We start from the raw sequence: 12,500 nt of genomic DNA, 5'->3' as shown, positions 1-12,500 counted from the left end.
GTTTGTGAGCAGAGGGTTAATGCCAAACAGCATTTCGTACGCACGGTACAGAGCCTCGTGAAGAGGACCCCTGAAGCTGCAGCTGGAATGTCCCTCTCTCTGAGGGGGCAAGGAGCCCCCGGACTTCCTGCGCTGCTGCTCATCTGCAGAGTCCATTGCGTAACTGCCCCGCAAGAGTCTACCCCGCAGCCCGGGAAACGGGGAGCAGAGGTCACAGACATGTCCTCCCGAGAGGGAGCGACCAGGAGGAGGAGGAGGAGGAGGAGGAGGAAGGAGAAACGTGGAGCTGGTGAGGGGAGCGAAAGATGAAAGAGAAGGAAAAGGGGGGGGGGGGGGGTGGTGTTGTCTGAAGCATCGACCGTGTTTCTTTCAGCTAAAAAAACAGGCTCCGGGCCCGACCGAGAAGAGGAGCTTGTGACTGAGCGGCCTGCTGGGTTTCAAAGACCTGGTGTACTGAAGCGGAGCGACACTCCAACACTGAGTGATCCGGAGAGAGAAACACAACTGCAAAAACAGGCCAGGTACACACGCACGCACACACACACAAACACACACACGCACAGGCACCACACGCACAAACACACACACGCTGACAAAGGTACACAGACACACAGAGACACACACACACACACACACAGGCACCACACACACACACACACAAACATGTATGCATGCACGCACACACGCACATGCACACTGGCTCAGCAAGGTTGCGAAAAAAACCTGTCAGAGGGAAATGTGGCTGTCTGCTCGGAATCTGTCTTGCTCTTTATAATGTACGTGTGTGAGCGAGTGTGTGTGTGTGTACGTGTGCGTCTGTGTGTGTGTGTGTGTGTGTGTGTGTGTACGTGTGCGTCTGTGTGTGTGTGTATGTGTGTGCGCGTGTGCGTTTCTCTTTGAAAGAGCTCCAGTCTGGTTGCTGCAGGCCTGTCTCTACATGTTGGCCGTGCAGGAATTCAGTGATGCCTCACTGAGCAAGTCCAGCAAGCTCAGCACACAGTAGAACTAAACACTGTGAGCTCAGCGCACTGTAGCACTAAACACTGTGAGCTCAGCGCACTGTGAGCTCAGCACACAGTAGCACTAAACACTGTGAGCTCAGCGCAATGTGAGCTCAGCACACAGTAGAACTAAACACTGTGAGCTCAGCGCACTGTAGCACTAAACACTGTGAGCTCAGCGCACTGTGAGCTCAGCACACTGTAGCACTAAACACTGTGAGCTCATAGCACTGTAGCACTAAACACTGTGAGCTCAGCACACTGTAGCACTAAACACTGTGAGCTCAGCACACTGTAGCACTAAACACTGTGAGCTCAGCACACTGTAGCACTAAACACTGTGAGCTCAGCACACTGTAGCACTAAACACTGTGAGCTCAGCACACAGTAGCACTAAACACTGTGAGCTCAGCACACTGTAGCACTAAACACTGTGAGCTCAGCACACAGTAGCACTAAACACTGTGAGCTCAGCACACTGTAGCACTAAACACTGTGAGCTCAGCACACTGTAGCACTAAACACTGTGAGCTCAGCACACTGTAGCACTAAACACTGTGAGCTCAGCGCACTGTAGCACTAAACACTGTGAGCTCAGCATACTGTGAGCTCAGCACACTGTAGTACTAAACACTGTGAGCTCAGCGTACTGTAGCACTAAACACTGTGAGCTCAGCGCACTGTGAGCTCAGCATACTGTGAGCTCAGCACACTGTGGCACTAAACACTGTGAGCTCAGCGCACTGTGAGCTCAGCACACTGTAGCACTAAACACTGTGAGCTCAGCAAACTGTAGCACTAAACACTGTGAGCTCATAGCACTGTAGCACTAAACACTGTGAGCTCAGCGCACTGTAGCACTAAACACTGTGAGCTCATAGCACTGTAGCACTAAACACTGTGAGCTCAGCACACTGTAGCACAAAACACTGTGAGCTCAGCGTACTGTAGCACTAAACACTGTGAGCTCAGCACACTGTAGCACAAAACACTGTGAGCTTAACACACTGCCTCAATACTTTTCTGTGCTTTACTGATCTTGTCTGGTGTATTGGAATCAAAGTAATACTCTCAAACAGTGCAAACCCCACCATCTGGTCATACTGGCAGGCTCATTTACACCAGGCAAGATCAACAGAGCACAGAAAAGTATCTGAACCCAAAACAAATGTGTATTTGACCCAGGTCTGCATGCAATGCAAACTAAAGCCTCTCAGGCAGTTCCGCCAGAAAGCTCCAGTGAGGATCTGAGTTAAGCCTGGTTCGGGAAGGGGTGCGGGGGGAGGAGGAGTCAGGGTTTGGGAGGGCCGGACGACACGGTCACTCACTTGGAGAGGGACACGCCCCCGGCCTTGCCGATGAGCTCCTCGTGGCGGAGCACGGCGTCGTCCCAGGGGATGTCCAGGAAGCGCAGGAGCGTGCGCATCCAGCGCTCGGGGTGCAGCACCAGCTGCTCGTAGTGCACGGGCAGGCAGCGGCCCTGGGCCTCCAGGCACTGCGCGTACATGGTCTCCACGGCGCGGTTCCACTTGGTCAGGCAGTCGCGGTAGCTGCCCAGGTCGAAGCCGGCGATGGTCACCTTGCGCGAGATCATGGAGTGGACGGAGGCGCGGCCGTCGCGGATCATCAGGACGAAGCGGGCGCGCGGGAAGATCTTGGCCAGGTAGGAGAGGGACTTGAGGGCGAAGGGGTCCTTGTTGCAGAGGAAGGGCGCCGGCTCGCCGTGGCGCACGATGACCTCCAGGAGGAAGGCGCGCATGGCGGCGTCCAGCACCTCGTCGGTCACGCCCGCCTCGTCCAGGCGCATCTTCTCGCGGCCCGAGCGGCTCCACATCTGCTTCATGGCCAGGACGCGCGGGATGACGCGCGTCTCCTCGCCGCAGCGCACCGCGGGGTGGGCGTCCAGCATGGCGCGCATCAGCGTGGTGCCGCTGCGCGGGACGCCGCCGATGAACACCAGCGGCGTGTCCTTGCTGTAGCCGCCGCCGCCGACGCCGACGCTGGCGTTGAGGCCGCCGCCGCCGCCGCGCGCCGCCGGGTCGCCTGGGCCGCCAGCCGCCGCCCCCCCGGCCGCGGCCGCCATGGCGCCCGGCCGCGAGCGCTCCTCGATGCGCTGGTGGCACTCCATGGCGTGGCGGCCCAGGTAGAAGACGGTGACGGAGCTCACCACCAGGCAGGCCACCAGCAGGTTCTGCTTCAGCTTGCCCATCCTGTCAAGAGCTGGGGGCGGGGCTAGGGGAGGGGCAGGGGGCAGGGGGGCGGGGCGAGGGGCAGGGCAGAGGCAGAGGGGGAGGGGAGGGGAGGGGCGGGTCCGTTTAAGGCAGGTCCCCGAGGGAGGAGCGGCGGCGTCCGGCCGAATGCAGCCCACCTCGAGAGCCCGGCTCCATCAGGCCTGTGCGGGGGGGGGGGAGAGCGGAGAACAGGAAACAGCGTTAATGACACGTCCGCCCCGACATGCTCATCTACGGGAGGCCAGCATCCCGACGCGCGATAAATGCGGAAAACAGACGGTGGTCTGAGACTACGGGGCCTCGCGAGAGTCGCTGGCCCCGCCTCCTCGCTTCTTCCTGGACGCGCGTAACTTCCGCCCCCCCCCTGCCCCCCTGCGGTCCGAAACCCCTGCCCAAAAAAAAAAAAGACATGCGTCCGTTTGTCTGTCGCTTTCCCAGGTGCTGCAAAGCCTCCGTTTTTGGACGGCCTCCAAAAAACGCAGCGAGCAAGCGGCTCTGAGCTCCCACTCCCACGGGGCCTCTCTACCGCCAGTTTCCTCTCCTCTGGCCCAAACAGAGTGGAGGGTGAGGAAACTGCGGCGGGCCCCACCCACTTCCCTGAAAAGTTCCGTATTTCAGTAAAGAAGAAGGGGGGGGGGGGGAAGTACTATTTACAGAAACACTGACTCATTCGGTGAAAGCCCAAATGCTTTAATTTGATTTACTCACTGAAGGCCTGTGATTAGACATGAGACTACACCATGCACTCCGAGTGAGTTCCCCTTTCACTGAACTGCAAACACTCCGGAATGCTATGTCATTTAACGTGCTGTTGGGAGATAAGGACAGAGGACAGAGTGTACAGCGAAGGACCGACGGACTGACGGACTGACAAACAGTGTTAAGGTGGGGTGGTGCGCCACTCCACAATCTTCAGAGACCACACACAAACCTGGGGATGAGTACCACAGGAAGTGTTCAGTCTCAGGGTGATACACAGTGGTGCTCAGACCATGGTGTTCAGTCTCAGGGTGATGCACAGTTGTGCTCAGACCATGGTGTTCAGTCTCATGGTGATACACAGTGGTGCTCAGACCATAGTGTTCAGTCTCAGGGTGATACACAGTGGTGCTCAGACCATGGTGTTCAGTCTCAGTGGGCCCCACAGAAAGGAACCCCCTTTTCAGGCCACAGGGCCCATCACCCCCCCCAGACAGTACGCTCTCTTTCACACGGGGCCATCTGCTCCACCACGGTGCCAGAGCAGCCGGTCTGGAACACCACAGCGCCGTCCCAGAGTCCTTCACACCTCACCCCCAAACCACTAAACACCCCTCTCCGCAAACCAACTGCACCGCTCCGCAAACCAGCAATTACACCGCCACACAAAGGACTACATCTCCCTACAAACTGCTAACTGCACCTCTACACAAGCAGACGCCGCTCCACAAACCAGCCATGCCTGCACATAAGCTGCAAGCTACACGGAACTACAAAATATGCCTCCATACAAACAACTCACCACACCACTCCACAAACCAACTAATCCCCTACACAAACTACTAACCACACCACTCCACGAACCAACTACTCCTCTACACAAACTACTAACCACACCACTCCACGAACCAACTACTCCTCTACACAAACTACTAACCACACCACTCCACGAACCAACTACTCCTCTACACAAACTACTAACCACACCGCTCCACAAACCAACTACTCCTCTACACAAACTACTAACCACACCACTCCACGAACCAACTACTCCTCTACACAAACTACTAACCACACCACTCCACGAACCAACTACTCCTCTACACAAACTACTAACCACATCACTCCACAAACCAACTAATCCCCTACACAAACTACTAACCACACCACTCCACGAACCAACTACTCCTCTACACAAACTACTAACCACACCACTCCACGAACCAACTACTCCTCTACACAAACTACTAACCACACCACTCCACGAACCAACTACTCCTCTACACAAACTACTAACCACACCACTCCACGAACCAACTACTCCTCTACACAAACTACTAACCACACCACTCCACGAACCAACTACTCCTCTACACAAACTACTAACCACACCACTCCACGAACCAACTAATCCCCTACACAAACTACTAACCACACCACTCCACGAACCAACTAATCCCCTACACAAACTACTAACCACACCACTCCACGAACCAACTAATCCGCTACACAAACTTCTAACTACGCCACTGCACAAACTACTGACTATACATCTACATGAGCTAAAAATTGCCCTACACAAACCACAGACTGACCATGCTTCTCCAGCTGCAGCTGTGGGCCGGTACAGTAGGGTTCTGTCCACAGTAAAATAAACCCCATTTCCAGCCTTAAAACAGCATGGTAAAAAACAGAAGAGGTATTCATGGATCACACCTCCCATCCAAAATTCAGCGCTGGCAGGACGGGCCTGTCAGGAAACAGGACAGGTGCTACCTGCCCCCCCCCCCCACCCCTCCACACACTCACACAACGCAGACCTGGCTCACGCAAACACATCTCACACACCTCTCTCATACTCCGCAGTAAAACATGTCTCATATGCAACATTTGTCCAAGAGCTGCCTCTGTGTGACTGCCCAGAGAGCCCCGCCCACACAGAGCAGGGCCCCGCCCACACGGAGCACAGCTTTCCTGTCCAAGCGGAATGCCACAGAGTCACAGGAAACACTTCAAAACAGGCAGGAAAGGGACTCGGGTAAATCACCAGATCTCAGCGCGATGCCACGCCCCCCCCAGACTAAAACAACACCCGGGGATTGTGATTGGCTGCACCGGTCAGTCCCACAGCGGGCCACCCGTTTCAGAGGGCACGAGTGCCAGTCCGTCCTCTCCCAAACTGTCGGGGGAATTCCAGGCTAGGGAACCAGTAGATTTTTTATTTTTTTGAGCAAGGACTTGAAAAGGCAGGAAAGTGCTGGAAAACCACAGCAGCAGTGGCAGCAGGAGGAGCAGCAGCAACAGCAGCAGGAGCAGCAGTAGCAGGAGTAGTGGCAACAGGAGGAGCAGCAGGAAGAGGAGCAGCAGCAGCAGCAGTAGGATAAGCAGCAACAGTAGCAGCAGCATGAGGAGCAGCAGTAGGATAAGGTGCAGCAGGAAGAGCAGCAGCAGCAGCAGCAGGAGAAGGCCCAGCAGAAAGAGTAGTAGAAGTAGCAGCTGCAGCAGCAGCAGCAGGAGCAGGGGCAGCAGCAGGAACAGGAGCAGGAGCAGTGGCAGCAGGAGGAGTAAGGTGCCGCAGCGGGCGAGGAGCAGTGGGAGCGGCGGTGTGAAGGCAGCCGGTTCAGATTCCACCCTGGGGAGCGCAGCGTAGCGCTGGACGGGTCAGATTAATACACCTTCTAATGTTCCCCTCACACCTCCTCCCCACACTCACATTGATCCATATGAGCCAGCACTCAACAGGGAGCAGAGCCTGAAACCAGACCACTGTACACTTAATAACCACACTTACTCACTCACTCACACACACACACTCACACACACTCACACACAGAGAGACACACACACTCACACACAGACACACACTCACTCACACACACACACTCACACACAGACACACACTCACTCACACACACACACTCACACACAGACACACACTCACACACAGACACACAGACACACACTCACACACACACATACACTCACACACTGACAGACACACACACACACTCACACACAGACACACACTCACTCACACACACACACTCACACACAGACACACACTCACACACACACATACACTCACACACTGACAGACACACTCACACACAGACACACACTCACTCACACACAGACACACACTCACTCACACACTGACAGAGACACACTCACTCACACTCACACACAGATACACACACTCACTCACACACAGACACACTCACTCACACACTGACAGAGACACACTCACTCACACTCACACACAGATACACACACACTCACACTCACAGACGCACACTCACTCACACTCACACACAGATACACACACAGGACTGGGGCTGAGGAAAGGCCTTTTTCCGTTTGGAATGAAGGAGTCTTTGTTGAGGTGCGCTGTGTGCTGTGGTGGGGAGAGAGGCGAAGTTGGCGGTAAGTCTGGAAGGCCGCTGTCGGGCCCCACCTCGCGCTGCGGGGTCACCCTCAGACCCAGCGGCCCCAGGGGCCACACCTCACTTCCTGCCCCACCAGACAGGAAACGCACAGCTAACCTGACACGCTAATGTCTGAAAGCCGTCCAGCTGGGCCTGGCCACAGAGACCTCAGCCATGTGCTCCTACACCAGCCAGTCTAACCCAGCTCCGAGCTCAGCCATGTGCTCCTACACCAGCCAGTCTAACCCAGCTCCGAGCTCAGCCGTGTGCTCCTACACCGGCCAGTTTAACCCAGCTCTGAGCTCAGCCATGTGCTCCTACACCGGCCAGTTTAACCCAGCTCTGAGCTCAGCCATGTGCTCCTACACCGGCCAGTTTAACCCAGCTCCGAGCTCAGCCATGTGCTCCTACACCGGCCAGTTTAACCCAGCTCCAAGCTCAGCCATGTGCTCCTACACCAGCCAGTTTAACCCAGCTCTGAGCTCAGCCATGTGCTCCTACACCAGCCAGTCTAACCCAGCTCTGAGCTCAGCCATGTGCTCCTACACCGGCCAGTCTAACCCAGCTCTGAGCTCAGCCATGAGCTCCTACACCGGCCAGTCTAACCCAGCTCTGAGCTCAGCCATGTGCTCCTACACCAGCCAGTCTAACCCAGCTCCGAGCTCAGCCATGTGCTCCTACACCAGCCAGTTTAACCCAGCTCCGAGCTCAGCCATGTGCTCCTACACCAGCCAGTTTAACCCAGCTCCGAGCTCAGCCATGTGCTCCTACACCGGTCAGTTTAACCCAGCTCCGAGCTCAGCCATGTGCTCCTACACCGGTCAGTTTAACCCAGCTCCAAGCTCAGCCATGTGCTCCTACACCAGCCAGTTTAACCCAGCTCCAAGCTCAGCCATGTGCTCCTACACCGGCCAGTTTAACCCAGCTCTGAGCTCAGCCATGTGCTCCTACACCGGCCAGTCTAACCCAGCTCCAAGCTCAGCCATGTGCTCCTACACCAGCCAGTCTAACCCAGCTCCAAGCTCAGCCATGTGCTCCTACACCAGCCAGTCTAACCCAGCTCTGAGCTCAGCCATGTGCTCCTACACCGGCCAGCTTAACCCAGCTCCGAGCTCAGCCATGTGCTCCTACACCGGCCAGTTTAACCCAGCTCCAAGCTCAGCCATGTGCTCCTACACCAGCCAGTTTAACCCAGCTCCGAGCTCAGCCATGTGCTCCTACACCGGCCAGTTTAACCCAGCTCTGAGCTCAGCCATGTGCTCCTACACCGGCCAGTTTAACCCAGCTCTGAGCTCAGCCATGTGCTCCTACACCAGCCAGTCTAACCCAGCTCTGACCTCAGCCATGTGCTCCTACACCGGCCAGTTTAACCCAGCTCTGAGCTCAGCCATGTGCTCCTACACCGGCCAGTTTAACCCAGCTCCAAGCTCAGCCATGTGCTCCTACACCAGCCAGTCTAACCCAGCTCTGACCTCAGCCATGTGCTCCTACACCAGCCAGTTTAACCCAGCTCTGAGCTCAGCCATGTGCTCCTACACCGGCCAGTTTAACCCAGCTCTGAGCTCAGCCATGTGCTCCTACACCGGCCAGTTTAACCCAGCTCCGAGCTCAGCCATGTGCTCCTACACCGGCCAGTTTAACCCAGCTCCGAGCTCAGCCATGTGCTCCTACACCGGCCAGTTTAACCCAGCTCCGAGCTAAGCCATGTGCTCCTACACCGGCCAGTTTAACCCAGCTCTGAGCTCAGCCATGTGCTCCTACACCGGCCAGTCTAACCCAGCTCTGAGCTCAGCCATGTGCTCCTACACCAGCCAGTTTAACCCAGCTCTGAGCTCAGCCATGTGCTCCTACACCGGCCAGTCTAACCCAGCTCCGAGCTCAGCCATGTGCTCCTACACCAGCCAGTTTAACCCAGCTCTGAGCTCAGCCATGTGCTCCTACACCAGCCAGTTTAACCCAGCTCTGAGCTCAGCCATGTGCTCCTACACCGGCCAGTTTAACCCAGCTCTGAGCTCAGCCATGTGCTCCTACACCGGCCAGTTTAACCCAGCTCCGAGCTCAGCCATGTGCTCCTACACCGGCCAGTTTAACCCAGCTCCGAGCTCAGCCATGTGCTCCTACACCGGCCAGTTTAACCCAGCTCCGAGCTCAGCCATGTGCTCCTACACCGGCCAATTTAACCCAGCTCCGAGCTCAGCCATGTGCTCCTACACCGGCCAGTTTAACCCAGCTCTGAGCTCAGCCATGTGCTCCTACACCGGCCAGTTTAACCCAGCTCTGAGCTCAGCCATGTGCTCCTACACCGGCCAGTTTAACCCAGCTCCGAGCTCAGCCATGTGCTCCTACACCGGCCAGTTTAACCCAGCTCCGAGCTCAGCCATGTGCTCCTACACCGGCCAGTTTAACCCAGCTCCTAGCTCAGCCATGTGCTCCTACACCGGCCAGTTTAACCCAGCTCCAAGCTCAGCCATGTGCTCCTACACCGGCCAGTTTAACCCAGCTCTGAGCTCAGCCATGTGCTCCTACACCAGCCAGTTTAACCCAGCTCTGAGCTCAGCCATGTGCTCCTACACCGGCCAGTTTAACCCAGCTCCGAGCTCAGCCACGCTGCGCCTCCTCCCAGACCCTGCGCCTTCTTCTAGCGGCTGTGTTTAACCCAGCAGCTGAGTTTGGCCAAGTGGCTGTGTTTAACCAAGCAGCTGCACCTCCCTCCTCCCAGTGACTGCGTTTGACCCAGCAGCTGTGTTTAACCCAGCAGCTGCTTTTGACCCAACAGCTGTGTTTGACCCAGCGGCTGTGTTTGACCCAGCGGCTGCGTTTGACCCAGCAGCTGTGTTTGACCCAGCAGCTGTGTTTGACCCAGCAGCTGTGTTTGACCCAGCAGCTGTGTTTGACCCAGCGGCTGTGTTTGACCCAGCGGCTGCGTTTGACCCAGCGGCTGCGTTTGACCCAGCAGCTGTGTTTGACCCAGCAGCTGTGTTTGACCCAACAGCTGTGTTTGACCCAGCAGCTGCGATCCTGCTAAACTGAAGTGGCTGAGAGAGAATCCAGACCGTCGCAGCGAGCGCTCTCCCGAAAAGTTCACCTCAGAATCACCCCCCTCCCTCCGCCCTCCTTTCCCATCCTGCCCCACCCTAAAACCGCACTCTGACCTTATTTGCTTCTAATTTTGGCAGCGCTCCCAAGACCAGAGGGGGAAAGGAAACAAAGATCCCCTCCACCCCTCGCGCCTTTCAGACCGAATTCAGCGGCCCGCGCTTCCGCAGTCCGAAGGACGGGGTAAGCGGGGCCCAATCAGAGGCCCGCGTTTCGTTTCCGTCACCCAATGGGAACGGGTAACCGCCTCGCGGCGCACGGCGACCAGCTGCTCTTATGAGTCACGCTCTCTTTGTGCGGGATTTTAAAAGATCGCCCGTCATCAGCTGTCTCCTTTGTGCTAAACCGCACCTGGTAACAGGCCCATTACCTGTAACGCCTTAACACACTTCACCTGAGCACGTCCTCTGCAGCTAAAGCACTAACAGGAGCAATCGGCAGTATTTATCTGGCTAATGCATCGGCTGCTGCAATTACTTTCCTGCGTGAAGCAAAAAGGATTTAACCCTTCAAAAAGGCGCCAGCGTAGTATAACGTGTAATGACCTGGTCTTGTAACCTAGAAGTTGCAGGTTCGATTCCAAGGTGGGGCACTGCCGCTGTACCCTTGAGCAAGGCGCTTAGCCCGCACAGCATCAGTGTATATTCAGCTGTATAAACGGATGCAATGCAAAATGCTACGCAAAAAAAAAAGCTGTGTTTTGGATAAGCTCTGGATAAGAGCGTCTGCTAAACGCCTGTAATGTCATGTAAAAAGCAGGTTTTTCCATAATGCTTTTTTCCCTTCGAAATTCTAAGTCGTTCATGCTAATGGCACATCCGCGATCTCACACCTTTAAAAGGTTAAGGGAGAAAGTCAGTGGCAGATCGGTGAACTTCATATTTAAACTTTTGCAAATGGGGTCAAGCAGGCTGCGGAAAGGAGCGTTTCCGGGCCTGCTGTATCTGTGGCTTGGGGCGGTCCCTACACGCCGACGCGTTTGGCCCTAAATTTTCGTGTGACTCTGGGTTTTTTTCGGCAGCGCCGAAATCACCCCGTCACCGCGGTGATTACAGAGTCAGCGCGCACAGAGCACCGCCACGCAGCACGCCAGCCAGCCTGGTCTCACCACCAAGAGCCTCTCTCTCTGCCCACGCCGACTGTCCAAGCGCTCAGAACTCCGTTTCCCATGATGCAGCGGGCCGGCTCACGCCGAGCAGCTTCATTCCTCACCGCGAAAGCTGCAGAGGGTGGAGGCGGACAGCCAATTACACACACGCTGAAACCTCGATATCCAGGCTCGATATCCCGATGCGCAGCGAGTCGGTCCGGCTTAGCGCTCGGCTAAACATCCCAACAACTTAACGGTTAATCGCCTGAGTGATCTTGACGAAGGCGACGTATCGCTGAGCCCGAGGTCGAGGCCCAGTAATACGGCTGTCCAGAGATAAGCCCGCCGCATTCGCACTCGGGGCCCAACGCCCCCGTCAGGGAGGCCTGATCTGCGAGACAAAACAGGAAAGCTGTGCACAAGGCAGCTCCTCCGTATGGCATCGGACCCGTCCTCTGTAAAGGACAAAACCTGCTACAGGTACGCACACCTGGACAGACCGAACCATGCCGAGCGTTAGCGTTACCTGAGCTGCAGAGTAAAGGAACGGCTAAACGCGCTCAGCCGTCCAATCAGCTGAGCGATACATGCAGCTAGCTGACCTGAGAGGGTCCCGCCTTCTCCAAAGCTGTGGCCACCCCCAGAATCATCACCACCTTTCAGTGGGTAAGGTGGGGGGGCAGGAGAACTGTGTGAGGGGGGCAGGAGAGCTGGGTAAGGGGGAGAGGACAGCAGTGTACACAGGGATGTAGTTCATCACAGAGGCAGCTGAATGAGCTCCAGCCTGCGGGGGTTGGGGGGTTGGGGGGTTGGGGGGGTGGGGGCAGTGTGGAGACGGCCTCTCGCCACTTCATCACCGCCCCTGATGCACGCCGCCTCGGCGTCCGCCTGGCGGCCGAGCGCACACATCAATCACCGCCCCCGCGCTCGCCTGGCCCCGCCCCCGCGCTTGTCTGGC

General features: G+C 56.5%; 1 protein-coding gene across 4 annotated transcripts in view; it reads right to left on the bottom strand.

Annotated features, from left to right (window-relative positions):
- tpst1 (tyrosylprotein sulfotransferase 1) overlaps positions 1 to 3,254 on the bottom strand; it is a 35,180-nt gene extending 31,926 nt beyond the window's left edge. For 2 of the 4 annotated variants that reach the window (XM_035384817.1, XM_035384818.1), the window contains exon 1: positions 2,330 to 3,254. In XM_035384817.1, coding sequence (XP_035240708.1) covers positions 2,330 to 3,210 — 881 coding nt within the window. In that variant the 5' untranslated portion in view covers positions 3,211 to 3,254. The remainder of the gene's footprint in view (positions 1 to 2,329) is intronic. The other 2 variants (XM_035384815.1, XM_035384816.1) reach the window with 1 other exon arrangement.
- Positions 3,255 to 12,500: the final 9,246 nt, after the last annotated feature.

Source organism: Anguilla anguilla, chromosome 12 (genome assembly GCF_013347855.1).
Source record: "Anguilla anguilla isolate fAngAng1 chromosome 12, fAngAng1.pri, whole genome shotgun sequence".
In the NCBI taxonomy this organism is placed as follows: domain Eukaryota; kingdom Metazoa; phylum Chordata; class Actinopteri; order Anguilliformes; family Anguillidae; genus Anguilla; species Anguilla anguilla.
The sequence above is the reverse complement of the archived record's forward strand: the minus strand, read 5'-3'. Positions and strand labels throughout refer to the sequence as shown.